Here is a 20,981-nt window from a genome sequence, read left to right as displayed (position 1 = left end):
AAATATGATTTGTGATCAATTCCACACTGATTGGGACGTAACAAAGAAATGTGCTTCGATCAACGCCCACCATCTGATTTGTTATCTTGCATACGCCGTTTTCTTGAATTGAACGCACGGCAATTTTTTTGTGGGAAATTTACGCAACTTTTAATACATCTTCATGTATTTGTGTGAATAAGCCAATTTATTTTACCTGCCCTGAATCATCTTGTTGCATTCAAAATGAGTAGTAAACATAATCATATTACCATATGACATGTTCAAAGAAAAAAAAAAAAATCAAATTCATTATGAAAACTAATTTATTTACAAGATAGTCAGCAACATATTTACAACTGAATAAAACCTTGATTCCCTTTGACTTAAAATAGTTTTTTATGATTTGAAAAACAAAAAACTAATAAATACTTATAGTACACCAAATAGGGCTCAGCACTGGCAGATTAAATGATAGTATTTACAAATAAAACCACATTTTCAGCTTTAGAAAGACAATTTCTGTAAGTACACTTTTGAAAAGTAGACGGTCAATGCAGAGGTGACTGGGCCATTTTAATATTCTTTAAAATAAAAAAACTCCTGGAGATGAAAACAAAACAAAAAAGAACAAAATGAGAAGAGGCAACATTAAAGAGGCAAATGGACAAAGAACTGAGGAGTTTCACCTCTAGTGCTATGCTGGGGGTCTCAGTGAATGAGTCTCTTTCTGCTGTAGCTCCGCCTCGACAGTCTGATAGGCCGGTTGAAGGGAGACAGCTCTGTGTCGACTTCCATCCTCCTCTCGGCCGCTATCTTGTCTGAAACAGTAAGCATGTCAAGTTGGGGATTAGAATAAAGCGGCAAAATAGTGTATGCCACGAGTTGAAAACCCATAGAAGCAGATACTGGATCGCATTTATTTACTATTTAGAAGGGCTAAAAAAACAAAAGTGTTCTTGTCTTACATAAGAATTGTGAATGATGGGCAAACTTTCCCCCCCAAAAAAGGTGCATTTTGCCCACACATTTTTTATACAATGAAATTATTAAAATAATTTCATGTAAAAAATTCTGAAATTCAAATGCAAAAAATTATGTGTTAAAAAAAGAAGCTTTATCAATAAAGACACCTTGATAAAAAGTATGGTAAATGACCTACGTGAAGTAAGACCCCCTTATTACAAATAACAGTTATTTGTTTTATGCTAATAGAGGTTTTAAGTTATTCTAAAATACATTTTCAGATTTTTCCTTTGAGCTTATTTTTTGTCCAACTATCATTTTGCTATTTTATTCATAACGAGCCACTCACACTTTGTCAAAATCTTCCCAAAGTCGTCCCAAATGTTGTTTTTGTCAAATATAACACAAAAACGTGCATCTCAAATATTTGGGTAGATTTTGACATGGTGAGTGGTTGGTTATGAATAAAAACAAATTAACATCAAAACATTAATAGTTTCATTTTTGTAGCACAAACAGTTGGAACAAGTTTGGGGAGATTTTGACAAGGGGATGAGGGCCTGGTATGAAGAATAACATGTTCATAACATAAAACCAGCAATAGTTAACATAAAAACTATAAAAAAAAATAGTTTTGCAGCAGAAGCGTAGCACAAATAAATGGGACAAGTTTGGGGAGATTTGACATGGTGGGGGTGGGGTCGGGATGACGTCGATAGTCAGAAAATATTTTTTTCAAATAACCTTTCTTTTACGCCTTGAGTGGCTGACTTCAATTAAGTCGGGTATGAGTCTGTGAGTCTAGCTGAACAGAAGTCTTAAGTAGATTTCATAAGTCTTCGATTTGTGCCAGACACAGCCTTATTCAATGCATGCTAAAACATTGCACTTATTATACCAAGGTTTGATTAGGAAAATATACAATGGCATATCTGTGTTAATTCATTACATATGTTTTGGCTCTGCCCATTCTCGAAGAGGACACATTTTTTTAACACTGTCTATGGTCACTGGCGAAAGGATTAAACCGAATCATCTAAGTGGACTATTTGGGGTAACACCTCAGTCGTCTATCCTTATCAAATCCAAAAAGAATCTTGTAGCATTCACTACTTAGTTGGCTAGAAGACTAGTTGCGTTAAATTGGAAGGCGACAGCGCCTCCTTGCCCCTCCCGATGGATGAAAGATATTCTGTATGTAGTACTCAAACTGGAGAAGATTAGGCTGATATTGAATGGTTGTTCTGCCAAGTGTCAAGAACTGTGGGGTGCCTTTCTGTATAAGGGAATGATATCCAAATTAACCCTGACTGATGACACTGATGAATGTGAGTGGTTGATGAGCTTTTTGTGTGCTTGTGGGTTGCTAATGGTTTAGGAATGCAGCTGTCTGTGGTTTCATGTTGACATTAGTCTGTGATCTCTTACTTTATTTCTTTGTTTATTTTCTGTTCCAATTTCACTTGTCAGGGGAAAAAAACGCCACTTGGTGTATGTTTGGCAAATTATGTCAATAGGAAGTGTGTAAAAAATTAACAAATGTTTTAGAAAAAAGAAAAGATAAAAGAATAACTTCAAAACTAATGGCACAAACCAGCAGACAAAAGGCAGTGTTATTTTAATATTTCTATTGATAGAGGAGCCAACTTCAAACAGGTTAAAAATTGGCATCGTTGAGTACCGACACCCAGGGAATAGGTAAAGTAACAATTCAAATGTACCCATCCCAAGTTGTATCAGGGCTAACTTGACCAGAGAAGTCATACCTTGACAGCGTGGTGATCTGTTGCTTGAAGAACCTGGTTTGCCCTTGAAGAGCAGTGGCGACTGAGTGAGGGCAAAAATCCCACTCGCTGTCACTGGCTTCCTCATGTTTGAGCTGGTAGGGGTTGCTGCTGTGGAAATGTCGTAAACACAGAACAGACAATGGTGAATACATGACCAGCAGTCAACATTTCACTCAACTTATCAAACCAAATAATTAGAATGATGAATTGTTAGCAAACCAACATCGTTTTTGTAATTTAATGTTTCAAAACGTGTAGCTTACTAGACTCGACGTCTTCACTTGCAGCTGCCCACATCATTTCTTCTTCAGCCCTTAGAGGATAAGCTGCCATTCTGTCCTCTACAGAAGACCAAGGAAATGCTTGTTCTGAGCTCGCCGTGTGGCCGGGCTCATCAGCTTCATCCATGTCCGACAGCCTGCTCACTCCGAGCTCGGCCTCTTCCAGCAGCTCTTCCAGCAGTGGCTCCCCTTTCTGGCAACGCTCTTTGCCTCCAACGCCTTTGTCTTGGGCTTTCTTTCTCCGGGGCCAACTGTTCAGGTTTTCCGGGGTCACCTTTCCGACACTCTGAGGGGAAGGGGACAAGGAGAAGGTATCTGCAGTCGCAATAAGTTGCGCAGTCCCCGCAGAATGGCGTGTTGGGGTGTAGGACTGACAGATGTAAGTCTGAACCACGCCGCTTTTAGCAGGCGTGACGTGGGTACAGAGAGATGGTGAGACGCAACCAGTATCTTTGTGTTTGGGGTACAATGCCAATGGGCTCTCCAGCAGTGAAGGTTTAACGCTGACTGAAGGGCTCTGAGCACCTAGTTGAGGACAGTTATCAGTCACCAAATCGCCTGCGTTCACAGAGTCACTGCAACGGAATTTGAGTTTGGGAAGTCCAGATGTCTGCATTTCCATTTCTACTTGATAGGAAGCAGATTTCGGTGTACCCGTGCCTTTCTGATGCCTCTGCCTGGACGGCCCCCTAGGTGTTGAGAACCTAGGGAGGTCATTAGCGTAGCCCAAACGAGCAGCCGCCTCCCGCTGCTGGCGGTCGGGAGTCTGCCTGAAGCCATAGCTGCGACCAGGCGTACTTTGTGTCTGAATGTGTCCTTTGGGAGATGGCACTTCTGACTCATAGTCTTGACTGGACTTTGAAGGCTTGCGGGAAAAGGTTATTTTCATTTTGAGGCCTCCGCTAAATTGCGTCTTTACGACTGACGCGTCCACTATGTCCATGCTGTCGTCAGTGGTGGCGTTGCTTTGTAAATCTGACTGGGAACTCTGCTCACTTTGGGACGTTTGCAAACACTCAGCCTTTGTCTCTTTTGACTGCACGTTGCATTCCAGACTTGAGGTGGATGTGGGGTTGTTGGTATCTTGTGCTGAGGTAAAGCTGTCACCTGACTGCGATCTTTTTTTACTGGGGGTTTTATCAAGTGTCAGAGACTTTGCTGGAGACACATCTGAACTGTCCAATGTAGATTCTAATGCTCGCTTACACGGAGACGTAATGCTTGGATTTTTACCTGGTGTTCGTCCAGAGCGAGTGACCATTTGATGAATGGGGCTTGGTGTCTTGGTTTGACTTCTGGTAGCGTTTGTAGACAAGTCTTTTTGGCATGGAGAATCTTCTGAAGGCACCACCCCTAGTTGAAGATTTTGGATACTTTCAGAGGATTTAGCGTCTCTTTCCTGTAGCATAATGTTACTTGGCGCTTTTGGTGAATCCCTGAGAAGGTTTACTTGACAATACATATTAAGTGCTTTGTGCTTAGTCTTCTCAGGGGTCTTGAAAGTCTCATTTTCTTTAGGGCTTTTAAATGGACTGTTGAACAACAATCTGGGTGAACCACGAGATGCAATGCGAGGAGAGTCAGGCACCTTGAACGTGACAGCATCCTCTAATACAAGAGATTTTCTTGGCGATGGAGACCAAGTGACAGTCTTTTTGGGAGTCCTGGAAACCAAATGTAATCCAGAGGAAGAGGCACATTCCAAAGTCTTGACAGGAGTCCTTAGAATGCCCTTGAGTGGACTCTGTAGAAGACTTTGCTTTGGGGGTGTCTCTCCAACAAATGTTCTGCTAGCAGGAGACGTGAAGGATCTGCCTCTCAGGGTCATTCCATGTTGTCCAGTAGGACTCTCAAATAGGTGCACCCTGGATGAAGGTGGAGTTCTACAAGTTCCTGGGGTGCCAGGAGTTCTGGTGCTTTTTTCTGGTGTCTTATCAGGACTCTACACAGAATAAGACATCAGTGTAGAATATTATTATCCATACCATTCATAAAACAGTTGTAGAGTTACATAAAACACATCACATGTAAAAAAAAAGAAGAAGCTAGCTTACTGTATAAATAAATGGACTTACCTCAAAGACACTGGAGTCTATGGACACCCGAGATCTGGTGGTCCTGGGTTCTTCCGCAGAGGTAGAAGGACGACAGGGAGATTCAGCTTCTCCAAAAAGAAGTCTCATAGGAGACCGTACTTTTTTCACGTTAATGTCTTCACTGAGCGGAAGATGGGAGGCAGAGAGTGCCCTCTCCAGGTTTCGGGAACGAGGGTGGGAGCTTGAATAAAAGGAGTGTCTCCTAGCAAACTTCTGTATCCTCGGGCTCCTTCTGAGTTCTGCCACAAACAGAAAGTTTAATGTTCATTGTCTAAGATCCACTGAAAACAACAAAAGGGAAAGGTAATCACAAACCTTCTGCTGGTTTTACTGGTGACTCTTCCACAATGTACTCCTCACTTGGCACAGAGCTTCTACATAAACAAACATTTTTTTTGAAATGTGCAAGTGAAAATTACTGAATTGTTAAATTACAAAAAGCTTTCAGCCAAATAAGCTACTTTGCTTGATGACACATACCGTCCAACTTTTTGTCGATAAAGCAGCCTGTTGGACACTTGCTTGTGGAGGGGTGTGTCACTTACTTTGTTTGTTATGAGTCTGTGCCTCTCTGAAAAAGAAAAATGTACAGTGGCACACTAAAAATAAAGAGCTTTTTTGTTCAGAAAATGCAGTAATTGCTTCGAGGTACAGATTTTACCTTCAGACTCAGCTGATCGTTTGCGTTTCAGTCCTTCCACAGACGACACAGACCGGCTCCTTGGGAGTTTAGCCTTCTTGGATGGAGACACCATCTCTTGGTTGAAGAGGTTTCTTCTCACCTTCGTGACTTCTGGCAACAAATCAGTTTGTGTTGAGGACAGTGATACTTTTTTTCCAGTTTGAGAACCATATACAGTCCCCTAAGAAAGTATTGTCACTTATCCATTTTGTACAAACAACAGCCTATAACACTGACTTTTAATTAACCGATTGGTTTCATGGCTCATATGAAGGCTAATCCCCTCCCAAATTATGTTTAATATAATTAAATACATTTCCTTCACTGAAGAAAGATTAATCATTTAATGAACACAGAAAGGTTAGATTTTGGCAAGACAAAAGTTGTTATCTACATGGTCAGTTACAAAAATATGTTCCATAACACCAGTGAATTAAGTAGTGGTGGTGTGATATCCATATTTAATATCTTGTATGACTTCCATAAGCTTGAAGGACTTGAGTCATGCGGTTTGACAATGATTCATACAATTTATTGATGAAGTCATCAGAAATAGCAAAGAAAGCAGTCGCCTCCCAGAGCTCATCAAGATTTTTTGATTTCGTCTTCAATGCTTCTTTCATTCTACCCCAGACTTGAGCAACGATGTTCATGTCTGGCCATTCCTAGAGCACCTTAATCTTCTTCACCTTGAGGAACTTTAATGTAGGGATGGGAGTATGCGATCAAGCACCATCCCGTTTCAAAATTTGCCCTCTTTTGTGGTTGGGAACATAAGGAGGAGCTAACACTTCTTGATATTTTTGGCTATTGACATTGCCTTCTCCCCTGCAATTCTCTTACATACTTACCTACTCAATGGCCTAGTGGTTGGAGTGTCCGCCCTGAGATCGGTAGGTTGGGAGTTCAAACCCCGGCCGAGTCATACCAACACTATAAAAATGGGACCCATTGCCTCCCTGCTTGGCACTCACCTTCAAGGGTTGGAATTGGGGGTTGAATCACCATAAATGATTCCTGGGCGCGGAACCGCTGCAGCCCACTGCTCCCCTCAATTCCCAGGGGGTGATCAAGAGGATGGATCAAATGCAGAGGACAAATTTCACCACACCTAGTGTGTGTGTGACAATCACTGGTACTTTAACTTTAACTTTACTTCCAGTTTAGCCCCAGATCAGGATTTTCACCACCAAACTTACAGTTTTCTAGGTGAATCTTGAGTCCGTGCGGGCTCAAGTAGGTCTCCTGCATTATTTGCGTCGACTGAAGATTCATCCTAGAATTTCACCTTCAACCACTTTTCCAGGGTCCATCCTTTTAGCAGGTTGTGGACCTTGGCAAAAGCCACACATTTTTTAAATTGCCTTTTGTTTAAGGCTGGTTTCTGGGCACCGATTCGACCATGGAGGTCATTTGGAGAGAGAATTCCCCAAACTGTTCTAGTTGACACGGGGGACTTGAGGTCACGAGGCCTGATGGAGCTCTCTTGCAGTGGAAAAGAGGCTTGCCTTGGATATTTTAGGCAACAAATGGTCCGTCCAAGCGGTTGTCTTGAGAGGTCTGCCGGACCGGGGCTTGTCAAAAACATCTTAAGTCTCTTCAAATCTTTTTCTTATTCTTTGTATTTGACGCTGAGACACATTAAGGGTGTCAGCCACCTCAGCAGAGGATATGGTCTTCAGCCTCTTGATAATCAATACTTTGGTCTCTGTGTGAATCATAGGCATGTTGTCAGAGGTCAAGTGGCAGTTGGTGTGAAGGTCTGGTGTGCTGGGATTTTCATATATAACCAGATTGATAAATTATTATCAGAGGTGCGGCTGTAATGTAGGATTGGGATATGACATGGCAACAAGACTTTTGTCCTTGCAAACACTGCTGTGAATGTTAGAATGCTTTTCAGCAGTTTTGTTTGGCTACAAAACATTATTTCAAAAGCGGTAGGGATTGAAATGAGTATTTTGTTGTAAAATGATTAGAGATATATTTGAGGGGCACTCAAGATCAACTTGTACCCAAGCGACAATACTTTTGTCAGGGACTGTATAAGTCAATATTTGCATTGAAAAGGGGGCAACTTCACACAGGCAAGACTTATCGACACCAAAAGCGTACTATACCATGTGTTTCCCGTTTCTGAGGTTGAGGTACCGCAACTGCTTTCTCCGAAGCAACACAGACTTTCGACTTGGACTAATGAGGACAAAAAAAAATGGATGTGACATTGGCAATTAGAAACATGAACAATGGATTAATACAGAAATTACAAAGAAATGATTGACAATTAATTGTCTAGGTTAATCTCACAGTTCGTGTAGTCTTTTTGGGCATCTCTATTTGGCGGAGACTCTGTGAAGATTCCGTCATACTGCGATGACGGGTCAGCATCCCACTCCTGGAAATGATTCACCGATATTCAACACCTGCAAAAACCCACCAACAATAGAACAGGCAGCTCCTCCGCCTCTCACCTCCATTTTTTAGCTGAGCGATCTCGCAGATCATGCAGGCGATCGCTATCGTTTGATAGCAAACTGTGTGCGGCAAGCGAGGACGAGGATACTGAAGGAGAAACACTGTCCTTCGCCACTGACTCGTCACTGAAGAAGTCTGTCGGAAGAATGGCCACTAAAGCCTCAGGGAGCTGCGTGCCCAAACTGTGGTAAATGTCTGCCAGGACCCTTGGGATGGCGGTCAGGAACCTGCCATGAGAGACTTCAGTTAAATTAGCTACATCAAAAAAAAACTTTGCCTTTGTAATAAAAGCTGGCTTTTGGAGGGAAAAAAAGGAAACAGCTCTGCAGGGTTTATCGGTAAATAGAACATGACAACACTTACACTGGAAGGACTTCATCTTGAAGAAACCTTGCGAGGCTCACAGGGTCCTTTGATAGGGATATAATTCTCAGCATTTCCGCCACCTTAACAACACAATGGTTTAAATGGAGAAAGAAAACCAGAAGTCAATAAATGGATTGATAAAAACAGTTGCAGTTGTAAACATTTCATTCAATCGAGGGCATTCTACCTCTTCGGCAATCTGTTCAGAATCCAGGTCATCAGCCTGTTCTGAGGAAAAAAGTCTGCATAACTCCAACCTCAGCCATGCCTGGAGCTGGCACCTATTGGACACAAAGTGTATTACTGTACTTGAGAAGCTACCAACTAACATGCAGAGACATCAAAAGGATGAAGCACACATCAGACACTTACTCTCTGACTTTGCTCTCAACATTAGAGGTGGAGCTATGCGACTGCCTGATGGATCTGCCAGTCTTCAGAAGGTGCTGCTGGAAGAACTGCAGGGTCTTGACCTGTGAAGGAAAACACATGATTTTATACATGCAAATGACAACCATGTGTAATTTTCTGATTGTTGTCAAGCTGTTCACATCCATTGTTATGTTAAAAAACTGTTTCATGGTCACCTGCAACTCGGACCCTTCCATGAGGAACATTTTCACAGCAGTCAGAAGCTGCTGAACAACAGCTGGAAGAGAGAAGTCTTGCTCCGCTATGGTCTTCTCATAGGTGGTTTTCAGATGAGACAGCAACTCAGCTTCACTGCTGAAGGCTGACAGAGGAAGACAATTTGATAACCGTGTGAATGCCCAAGCATTCACACATATAAGATTCTACACTATAAGATTCTATCTACACTAGCCTTGCTCATTGGGTCTTTGCAAATGTCAACTGTAACCTGTCTGGTTCGTCACTCAGAGATCAGTGCGCAACATAATAACACTATGTCCTAGCACGCATTGTTAACGACAGAGACAGTATTGTCAGATCTCACAAGAGAGACAAGCAATTATAATAACGAGTTGCTAAGCAGATTTAGCAACAATGGACAGAGAAGCAGCCCAAAGAAGACCGCATCAGTCAAAAGATAAATGCTGTACAATATGAAGACATTATTTATATATAAAAAAAACAGTAGCTTGTAGTACATTTCATTGTATTGATTTTCAAAACAGTATTTATTTAAAAGTTGTTTTTTTCCATCCATTTTGTACCGCTTGCCCCTCTATTTAAAAAAAGGCATGTTACATGTTAAAATTGTAGAGTTTTGGGGCAAGCACAGATGAAATTAATTTGAATTAATTTAAACTGGCGGGCTAACGTGAGACACGAGTGTTTCGACTTATGAGCTCGGTCATGGAACAAATTGTGCTTGTAAGTTGAGGTACTACTGTATTACGTCACAACTCCAACCTGGGCACCAATCCTACATGAATCAATGCCAAGTTTGATTAGAATAAGCTCACGGGAAGTTTACAACATGTCGTTTAAAGTAGGAGAAAAGGAGTGCTTGATTTGCTCACCCTAAACCACCCGCAGTGCAGTACACGGGTAATATCGCATCATGTTGTCGCAGCTATTTTATGTTGTTTTTGGATTTACTAGTAAGACGCCATAATTCTTCATATCTGCTCAATAATTATCTGTCTGTTAATTATCAAGCACGCCTATTGAACACACAATGATTGGGAGACGTTCTTGAGATGACAGTGACACTAACTTAAGACGTTGGCTGCTCCAGCTCTTGTTTTGTCGTTTGAGCGCCTCTTTGACAGTCGCTCAGCCCCTTTGTCCTCCGGCCCCATCGGCTCTGCATCAGTCTGGCTCTTCTGGGCCTTTACGTTGAGCCGCGCCACATTCAGCATCTGCAAGGAGCGACTCATGGTTTTCATCTTCTGCTTCACAGGTGTGCGCTGGGTGCCTCCTGCAAGAGGAAAACAAGTTGACTAGTTGAGATTTCTCAGTAGTACACTGTATTAACTGTTTTTCTTATTTGATTTCATACGTTTTTTGCCCCTTTTCTTATCTGCTCCCTCTGATGTCTGGTACAGTTCTGCTAGGTCATTGGTCAGCTCTGTTTGGCAGAGAAAGTCCTCTTCTTCTCTTTGGTCATGTACTGCGTGGAATGACCTGTCAAGGAATGTAAGCCAGGGGTTTTTAACCTTTTTAACCAAGGGTCAAAGCTTCTCCACTACAGTGGGGCCTGGGCGTAACTCAAATATTGACACTGAGTTGGTAACCTTTGTCTTGATTTTAATCGCATTCAATAATTATATATAACTTAGTCACAGATTGAGAGAATAAACTCTGTCAAATCATATGAATGGATTTGTGTAAACCACAAATATTAGGTCTGGCTGAATACAAAAATAAATATTAATCAAATATACTGCAAAAGAATGGACTCTTAAAACTATGAAAAATACATTTACATACAATTATTACTAAAATAAAAACAAGTAAATTAATAATAATTGTGGATGTCAAATTATTACAATTTCAATATGATTCATCACATTCTGGAGTTTGGACTAATACATTTTCAATGACAGGTGATCACTTGCTTGCATAAACAAGATTTGCTTAAAAAAAAGACCCCGATATTTGTACACAATTTCTATTTTATTGTAAAAAAGTCATTTAGGACTATTTTTTTAATATTTTACTGGAATGCATGCCATTTATTTGCACAAAAATCGGTAAGTTCAGACATGCAAGCCCCCTTTTTAGAAATAAAAGAAAAGAGGAAAACTGACGAAAGACAATTTTTATCGGCACAGAGTGCTGCCACGCAAGCCCCGAAAGACAATTGTCCTGCAATTGGGTGCATTTCAACACTATATTTTACATTTACATTTATTCTCATTAACCAACCTTTTTGACACGTACCACATGTTTTTTTAAATGATAAATTACTGACATCACCATTAAAAATGTAATGTAAAATTCTATAATATGCATGCAAAGAACTCAGAAAACCTTTCCCAATTGGCATCTTGTTCATTTTGAAAGCCCTAGTAATGTTTCTTAAATAAACTGTCAATAAAATGCAAGCGCAAATTAAAATCCAGCTTCACCACTTTAGTCATAAGTTTTGCACTTAAAATACGTATTTATGACATTAGCTCCAGACTTCTTCTGCTTGTTTGATAGTCATTACTGCCACAAGTGGTTGACATACGGACCACCATTGAGAAACCAACATCTTTTGGCAACCCTGTAGTTACCAAAAACCTAGTTAACGGCCCAAAAATAGGCCCTGGCCCTATAGATAAAAAACAGTGATGGAAGCAGTACAGAACCAGGGACAACACTGCATACTACAATGTAAGCCTATCAATGTATAATTGGGTAACTTTTTAAACCTTTAATTTTATACGCTTACAGTAATAATGTGTGTACCTCAATGATTCCATTAAATTGGAAGTGACTCCCGACTGATCTGAATGAGGAAACCATGTCTCCAACAATCCGACTGTCATCGGGCGATGACTGAGCTCCTGCTGGGCCCACTCTGGAACAGTATGATCATTTGGCGGCTCTAAGAGGACAAAGGCAAACATGCAGACATGAAAAAGTCAGGAGAATGTTTACTATTCCTTAAATATGTTTTCAAATGTATAAATTAAGCCAGCAATGGAAAATACGTTTTGGCCTTACCATCAGCGTTGTCACCACTCTGCTCCATCATGTCGTATACGACGCCTAAGACACTGCTCACTACTCCTGGCAGGTCAGCAGAGGTTCCCGCTGTGGTGGAGGCAGATATGCGCTCAATGGTGCGAGGCTGAAGGTGCTGAGCTATCGCGGGATGGATGACGGTGAGCAGAGCTGAAACATGGGACAACGGCGAGAGGACAGCTGACGACGACAGGCCGCTGATGCTCACCTCCGCATACTGGGAGAAAAAATAAGCACTTTAAAATAGGTTAACTACAAGAAAAGCAGATTACACGTTATTGAAAGTTGTATTTAGATGCGTCACCATGGGCAGTGAATGAGCAAACAGCTCCATTAGGATGTGAAGGAAGGAAGGAGCTTCTGGTTTGCTCGCGAGGGAGCACTGAAGCAGCCACGACTCTGTGGAGGTGCCCGACAGTGAAGAGGCATCCCAGCCATGCAGAACACCCTTTACACTCACTTCCACACCCTCAGGTTTGCCGCCTTGTCTCCAGGACATTGGCTCTAAAGTGATAGCACAGCTCTGTGCAACACCACCTGAAGGAGAGGAGACCACAGGGATTCTTTATGTTCAATGTACAAGTCATTTGTATTTAGATTAGAGCTGCACGATTTATCTACGTCAAACCAACAACGAGGTTTTAATTAGAGGGATAACATAACCACAAGATCTTGAGGGGTTTTTTTCTGCGCCGTCACCAGCATTTGATGGACAGTCATGTTTGTCAATCAAAATTGTTGAGTGATTTTGTCTCTCGGTTAAAATGGAGAAAGACGTCTCACTCTGTACATCGCTCTCAGCAAGTTTATTTAACAGTAGGATTGACTGAACGCAGTGAGCCTTCTTTTCAGTAATCCACAAACTTTGGCTCGGTGGGCGAAGCGTAAGACTGCCAACTTGACGCACAAAAGAAGGACAGACAGCCTTGGGACTTGCCAGTGAGAAGTTCCGTAAAGTAACAAGAAAAAATATGATTTTAAAGCCAAAAATATCTGGGAATATTTCCACTTTAATTTGGATGGGCAATATGAGCCCATCAACACAGACCAACAAGCAAGAATGCTGTAATCACGTGACAGCAAAATATTAAAAATATCCACTATTTGACCTAGTTTTTCAAGCTGGAAAAAAAAAATGCATTTTAAGATGTTCAATATTTATTTACAGTAACTTACATTATTGCTTACAGAAATTAGTCAATTTCATTAATGTACTTAGGATGACGTTATTTAACTGTTAATACACAATGGTATATTTATATTAAGAATAAAATGTTGCATTAAGCAAAATATATTTGTAAGTAAATTATTGCATATTGTTAATATGCAAGAGACATTGACACAAGAATGTTGATTGACAGTCTAAAGTAACATGTCTTCCTTCACTCATTTTCAGTTGTATGAAATAAAAAAAATTCAAGTCAAATCGCAATTTTGAAGAGAAAAATTGCATTCAGGTTTTTACTCAAAATCATGCAGCACTAATCTCGATCTTGTCCACGTTGTACATTTTTCACTTTTTACAGGTGTATGGCATTGCGAGGTAATGGCTTGAAAATTTGTATTTTGTTCTGCATAACTTGATGGAACAATTTAATCCAAACATTAAATATAAGAAATAAAATATGTATGAAAAAAATCAACCTTGGTCGAGCCGCAGTATGCCCTGTGTGACAGGAAAAGCAAGGCTGTGTTGGTTTTCAGACGACAGCAGGTATTCAAGAGTGGACCGGAACGGCAAGCTCTCGATCCCGAGGGGTGTCTTCTGAGCGGTGTAAAGGTTCAACAGTGCCACCATCGGGATGACTTTGCCACCAACCTTTGCCAGGACCTGAGAGAGCTTGTCACAGCCAAGCTGGTCCTCACATTGCATGTTCTGTATAGAGGTAAGGGCAATGCAGATGTCCGTCAGTGGATTTATTTGACAAAAGTGAGGATGGAATGATACAAAACTTTCATGTCACAGTTACTGTGACCAAAATCATCAATTATTATTATTGCTGGAGTATTAAAAATATGATCATACCATTTATAGACTCTGAAATCTGTTAACAAAGTTCTACTTAAAAATAACTCAAATGAAAATACACAATATACTTTCTTCAGGGTCTCTGCAGGTTTCAACATGTAAGATTTAAGACTTAAGACTTTTTAAAGACCATTTTGAAAATAATTTAAGACCATTTCACATCCATACGGACAAAAAAGTACAAACCCCGTTTCCATATTAGTTGGGAAATTGTGTTAGATGTAAATATAAACGGAATACAGTGATTTGCAAATAATTTTCAACCAATATTCAGTTGAATATGCTACAAAGACAACATATTTGATGTTCAAACTGATAACTTTTTTTTTGCAAATAATCATTAACTTTAGAATCTGATGCCAGCAACACATGACAAAGAAGTTGGGAAAGGTGGCAATAAATACTGATAAATTTGAGGAATGCTCATCAAACACTCATATGGAACATCCCACAGGTGTGCAGGCTAATTGGGAACAGTTGGGTGTCATGATTGGGTATAAAAGCAGCTTCCATGAAATGCTAAGTAATCCACAAACAAGGATGGGGTGAGGGTCACCACTTTGTAAGCAAATTGTTGAACGGTTTTAGAACACTTCTCAACGAGCTATTGCAAGGAATTTAGGGATTTTTACCATCTACGGTCTGTAAAATCATCAAAAAGTTCAGAGAATCTGGAGAAATCACAGCACGTAAGCGATGATATCACGGACTTTTGATCCCTCAGGCGGTACTGCATCAAAAACCGACATCAGTGTGTAAAGGATATCATCATATGGGCTCAAGAACACTTCCTAAAACCACTGTCAGTAACTACAGTTGGTCGCTACATCTGTAAGTGCAAGTTAAAACTCTACTATGCAAAGCCAAACCCATTTATCAACAATATCCTCAAACGCCGTCGGCTTGGCTGGGCCCGAGCTCACCTAAGATGGCCTGATGTAAAGTGGAAAGGTGTTCTGTGGTTTGACGAGTCCACATTTCAAATTATATTTGGAAACAGAGGATGTGGTGTCCTCCAGAACAAAGAGGAAATAACCATTCGGATTGTTATACGCGCAAAGTTCAAAAGCCAGCATCTGTGATGGTATGGTGGTGTATAAGTGCCCAAGGCATGGGTAACTCACACATCTGTGAAGGCACCATTAAGGCTGAAAGGTCCATACAGGATTTGCAGCAACATATGTTGTCATCCAAGCAACGTTATCATGGACGCCCCTGCTTATTTCAGCAAGACAAGTGTTAAAACAGTGTGGCTTCGTAAAAAAAAAAAATAAATAAAAAAAAAATAAAAAAAAGAGTGCGGGTACTTTTTGGCCCGCCTGCAGTCCAGACCTGTTTCCCATCGAAAATGTGTGGCACATTATGAAGCGTAAAATACGACAGCGGACCCGACTGTTGAACGACTGAAGCTCTACCTAAAACAAGAATGGGAAAGAATTCCACTTTCAAAGCTTCAACAATTAGTTTCCTCAGTTCCCAAACGTTTATTGAGTGTTGTTAAAAGAAAAGGTGATGTAACTCAGTGGTGAACATGCCCTTTCCCAACTACTTTGGCAAATGTTGCAGCCATGAAATTTATATTTACATCTAACACACTTTCCCAACTCATATTGAAACAGGGTTTGTAGATATGCTCTTGTACTTTGAATCATTAGAGTGGATGTCAGGTGTAGATCCACCAATGGCGCTTGTTTACATTCAAGAATGGCGCCATTAGTGGTCACGCCGGTGAGCTACAGTGTGTAGTGGCACATGTTTAGCTATTCCTCGTCGACTGGTGCTGAAGAAAGGTGCGGGGCCGACCTTCAGGTTGTACAGGTACGACCATATAATCTCACTAAAAGACTAGTAACACAATAAGCAGATAAGGGATTTTCCAGAATTATCCTAGTAAATTTGTCTAATAACATCTGAATCGCTCCCACTGCCATCTAGTTTTTTTTTCTAGTCCTTCCACTCTCACTTCCTCATCCACGAATCTTTCATCCTCGCTCAAATTAATGGGGAAATTGTCGCTTTCTTGGTCCGAATCGCTCTCGCTGCTGGTGGCCACGATTGTAAACAATGTTCAGATGTGAGGAGCTCCACAACCCGTGACGTCACGCGCATATCGTCTGCTACTTCCGGTACAGCTAAGGCTTTTTTTATTAGCGACCAATAGTTGTGAACTTTATCATAGATAATCTCTACTAAATCCTTTCAGCAAAAATATGGCAATATCGCAAAATTATCAAGTATGACATAGAATGGACCTGCTATCCCCGTTTAAATAAGAAAATCTCATTTCAGTAGGCCTTTAAAGATCTAAAAAAATATTTGGGAATGTCCGGCGGGCCAAATTCAAAAGCTTTACGGGCCGCATGTGGCCGCCGGGCCTTAATTTGCCCAGATCTGATGTAAACTGTACTGTTTCATATAATCTATTGTCTATGCGGTCCGGCAGACCAAAATCTGACTCAGGGAACCGGACGCCCCGTCTATGCATAGTCCCCTGATATGTCTGCCAACAAGGTGACTTTCATGGCTAATTGGACTTGAGTCGCAAGCTCAGGTCTGATCATCCTGTAGCTGGCCACCTCTGGAAAGGGTGTATAGTGTTAAAGGCCGAAACACCCAATGACCCAGAGGAACACTACTGATGATGCGCACTCGTAAATTATTTTATCCTTCAGGTCTTCCATTCACGTTCACTGTTCACCTACAAGGCCACCAAGTGTATGTGCTCGCAAGGGATGCAAACACATCATTCTGTTTTTAATTTGTTAAAGAGTTTTTTTTTTTACATATTTTAGGAATCTTTAAATGCTTTACGAGTCTTGTTACGTGTTTTAGGAGTAATTTATGTTTTAGATGACAATGTGCATCTCTTAAGGCCTACTGAAACCCACTACTACCGACCACACAGTCTGATAGTTTATATATCAATGATGAAATATTAACATTGCAACACATGCCAATACGGCCTTTTTAGTTTACTATATTGCGATTTTAAATTTCCCGGGACTTTTCTTGAAAATGTTGCGGAATGATGATGTGTATGCGTGACGTCACGGACTGTTATGAAATATTAGCACTGCGCGCACACAGAGCTAAAAGTCATCGGCTTTAACCGCATGATTATAGTATTTTGGACATCTGTGTTGCTGAATCTTTTGCAATTTGTTCAATTAATAATGGAGAAGTCAAAGTAAAAAGCTGGAGTTGGGAAGCTTTAGCCTTTAGCCACACAAACACACGGTGATTCCTGGTTTAAAATTCCGGAGGTGAAGCTTTACTATGGATCAGAGCTGTCAAGCTAACATGGATCCCGACCACATGTCAACCAGCAGTTTTCTGTGAGAAAATTGTGGTTAAAAGTCACCACTTACCGGAGATCAGCTGAGCTTGTGCCATCCATACAGCTGTCGTCAACTTCCATCAGACATTGGCCTCAAAACACCCGTGGATACACCCTTCCGACTATCAGGTACTATTAAACTCACTAAAACACTAGCAACACAATAGAAAGATAAGTGATTTCCCAGAACTATCCTAGTAAATGTGTCTAAAAACACCTGAATCTGTCCCAATGCAATCGCGTTCTTCTTTAAACTTTTTTTTTTGTCGCTATCAATATCCTCAGACGAAAATCTTTCATCCCGCTCAAATTAATGGGGATTTGTCGTTTTCTCGGTCCGAATAGCTCTTTTTGTTGGAGGCTCCCATTAAAAATAATGTGAAGATGTGAGGAGCCCTCAACAGGTGACATCATCGTCTGCGACTTCCGGTAAAGGCAGGGCTTTTCTATTAGCGACCAAAAGTTGTGAACTTTATCGTCGATGTTCTCTACTAAATCCTTTCAGCAAAAATATGGCAATATCGCGAAATGATCACGTATGACACATAGAATGGACCTGCTATCCCCGTTTAAATAAGAAAATCACATTTCAGTAGGCCTTTAGGAGTCATTTTATGTGTTTTAGAGTCATTTCTAATGTTTTCAAAGTTGGTTGTTGTGTTTTTAAATGTTTTTACAAGTAATTTTAATGTGTTAAAGGCCTACTGAAATGAGATATTATTTAAACGGGATAGCAGGTCCATTCTGTGTCATACTTTATCGTTTCGCGATATTGCCATATTTTTGCTGAAAGAATTTAGTAGAGAACATCCACGATAAACTTTCGGTGCTAAGAGAAAAGCCCTGCCTCTACCGGAAGTCGCAGTCGATGACGTCACGTTTGATGGCTCCTCACATATTCACATTGTTTTTAATGGGAGCCTCCAACAAAAAGTGCTATTTGGACCGAGAAAATGACAATCTCCCCATTAATTTGAGCGAGGATGAAAGATGCGTGTTTGAGGATATTGATAGCGACGGACTAGAAAAAAAGTTACAAAAACCCCCCCCAAAAATATCATTGCATTGGGATGGATTCCGATGTTTTTAGAGACATTTACTGGGTTAATTCTGGGAAATCCCTTATCTTTCTATTGTGTTGCTAGTGTTTTAGTGAGTTAAATAGTACCTGATAGTCGGAAGGGTGTGTCTCAGGGGAGTCGACGGCAGCTATGGACGGCACAAGCTCAGCTTTTCTCCGGTAAGAACTGACTTTTTAACCACAATCCTCTCACCGAAACCTGCTGGTTAACATGTGGTCGGGATCCATGTTCTTTTGACCGCGCTCTGATCCATAGGAAAGTTTCACCTCCAGGAATTTTAAACAAGGAATCACCGTGTGTTTGTTTGGCTAAAGGCTAAAGCTTCCCAACTCCATCTTTCTACTGTGACTTCTACAATATTAATTGAACAAATTTTAAAAGATTCAGCAACAGAGATCTCCAAAATACTGTGTAATTATGCCGTTAAAGCAGACGACTTTTAGCCGTGTGTGTACACAGCGCTCATACTTCCTAAAAACCTGTGACGTCTTGCCTACACATCATTACGCAACGTTTTCAAGAGGAAAGTCCGGGGAAATGTAAAATTGTAATTTAGTAAACTAAAAAGGCCGTATTGGCATGTGTTGCAATGTTAATATTTCATCATTGATATATAAACTATCAGACTGCCTGGTGGGTAGTAGTGGGTTTCAGTAGGCCTTTAAATAAGAAAATCTCATTTCAGTAGGCCTTTAGGAGTGATTTGAAGTGTTTTAGAGTCATTTCTAATGTTTTAGAAGTTGATTGTTGTGTTTTTAAATGTTTTACTTGTCATTTTAATGTGTTAAGTTTTTTATGTATTTGTGTTTCGCACAAGAGGTAGAACATCTCACTATGTGTTTTCTGGAATCTGATTCTTCCTTTGCAATCCACTAATACAAGTTTCACGGGCATCTCATGGTGCGTGTGTTGGTTTTCTCCAGGCACCAGTCGGCGAGGGTAGTCTGCAGCTCACCTGCGCTATAAAAAAATGCACAAAAAGCCTACCTGGACACGAGAGGAGCTGTCAAGCCAGTGCAGAACGACGTGCCTTTGAGCCAGCATGTCCTGGACGGCTTTGGACAGAATGTTCTCGGACAAGTCCGAATGTATGTCAAGGTGTTCCGCACAGAGAAAGTCCGCCAGTTGTGTCCAGCTCCGCGGGCACTCGGACACAATAAACACTTCATTCCTCCCGTGGCTCGAAAGGTCGTCCTCCTGGGAATGTGCGGGCTTGCCAGAAGCTCGGCTCGCCTTCCTGGGCCTGAGGGACAGCTTGGTGGGAGAGGTGATGTCCGGTCGGTCCCACTGGAAGTCCAGCAAGATTTCTTTCAGTGCAGTTTGCACCGAAGCGGACTGGCTGCAAGGCTGCTTCCTCTGCGGGGTGGGGGACTTTTCTTTCTCGTCGAACCTGCCGTCGAATTCTACCTCGAAGTCCTGGAATGTTTTGTGGCAAAGCTCCTTAAAGTCCGAGCCTCTGGCTTTGAGGCTGGCATGTCGCCCCGTCTTGCTTTGGAAGAACTTATAGCCCCAGCGCACTTGGTCGAAGCCGTGCTTGTATCCGTAGTGCAGCAATATCTGTAGAATCCCACGTTTCAGGACGTCCAGGCGATCTCGATCATCCACATCGACGACAAACACCAGGTTGTGTGAAGCCATGGTGGCAATCGGCTTCAACCAAATGTCAACTCAAACATGTGCGCCATTGACAACAAATAACACAAACTGCGGCTAGCTCCAAGTAGCTACTGCGACTCATGTAGCGATACATTTTCTTCCATTATTGGTTCAAACGTTTGACACACAGCTAATTACGTAGACTGGAGCCACGTCCGCGTTTAAGTTACTGCCACGAAAACGTTTCAAAGCACATCACAACATTTTGTCCCAAATTACTCAGCAGTCGCCATTTTCTCGTCGTCGCCACCTCTTAACCGTTCGCGCTCCTCGAACGAAGCCCCGCCCTCTTTTAGGGGATTGGTCGACTCCCTTCACAGGAACATCCTCATTGGTCCAGATGTGGTGTGGTTGCTACGCAAGGATTTGATTGTGAGGCTTTGCCTCCATTAGGGTTGGTTGAATCGGCTGTCAGTCAAGTGTCACAAATGACGACACGAGGAGGCGGGGCTTAGAGCCACGGGCACCTTCCGCATTTAACTTTTAAATACAGCACCGTCTGACGTAACAAACGACGCTCAGTGTCGAATTCGTATTTATTGAGGGCCACATTGCAGTTATGGCTTACCTGTTTGTAACAGTGAATAATATATGAATATAAAT

General features: G+C 41.3%; 1 protein-coding gene across 2 annotated transcripts; it reads right to left on the bottom strand.

Annotated features, from left to right (window-relative positions):
- Positions 1 to 287: 287 nt before the first annotated feature.
- Positions 288 to 20,703, bottom strand: ticrr (TopBP1-interacting, checkpoint, and replication regulator). Of its 2 annotated transcripts, none has more exons than XM_061894527.1 (22): positions 19,710 to 20,703; positions 13,919 to 14,150; positions 12,579 to 12,811; positions 12,254 to 12,491; positions 11,996 to 12,134; positions 10,599 to 10,723; positions 10,314 to 10,517; positions 9,220 to 9,365; positions 9,005 to 9,105; positions 8,820 to 8,913; positions 8,630 to 8,712; positions 8,263 to 8,493; positions 8,099 to 8,186; positions 7,912 to 7,984; positions 5,771 to 5,902; positions 5,590 to 5,680; positions 5,425 to 5,483; positions 5,089 to 5,348; positions 2,996 to 4,955; positions 2,712 to 2,837; positions 669 to 800; positions 288 to 582 (listed from the first exon to the last, which is right to left on the bottom strand). In XM_061894527.1, exons 1-21 carry the CDS (start codon positions 20,358 to 20,360, stop codon positions 691 to 693), a joined length of 5,376 nt encoding a protein of 1,791 aa, XP_061750511.1. In that variant the 5' UTR covers positions 20,361 to 20,703; the 3' UTR covers positions 288 to 582; positions 669 to 690. The 2 variants fall into 2 exon arrangements, with proteins under 2 accessions (XP_061750511.1, XP_061750510.1); XM_061894526.1 differs by having other exon boundaries at positions 2,712 to 2,840; positions 19,710 to 20,702.
- Between the last annotated feature and the right edge of the window lie 278 nt (positions 20,704 to 20,981).

The sequence above is a fragment of the Nerophis ophidion genome, linkage group LG03 (genome assembly GCF_033978795.1).
Source record: "Nerophis ophidion isolate RoL-2023_Sa linkage group LG03, RoL_Noph_v1.0, whole genome shotgun sequence".
Classification (NCBI taxonomy): Eukaryota; Metazoa; Chordata; class Actinopteri; order Syngnathiformes; family Syngnathidae; genus Nerophis; species Nerophis ophidion.
This window is presented reverse-complemented; position numbering and strand designations above follow the sequence as displayed.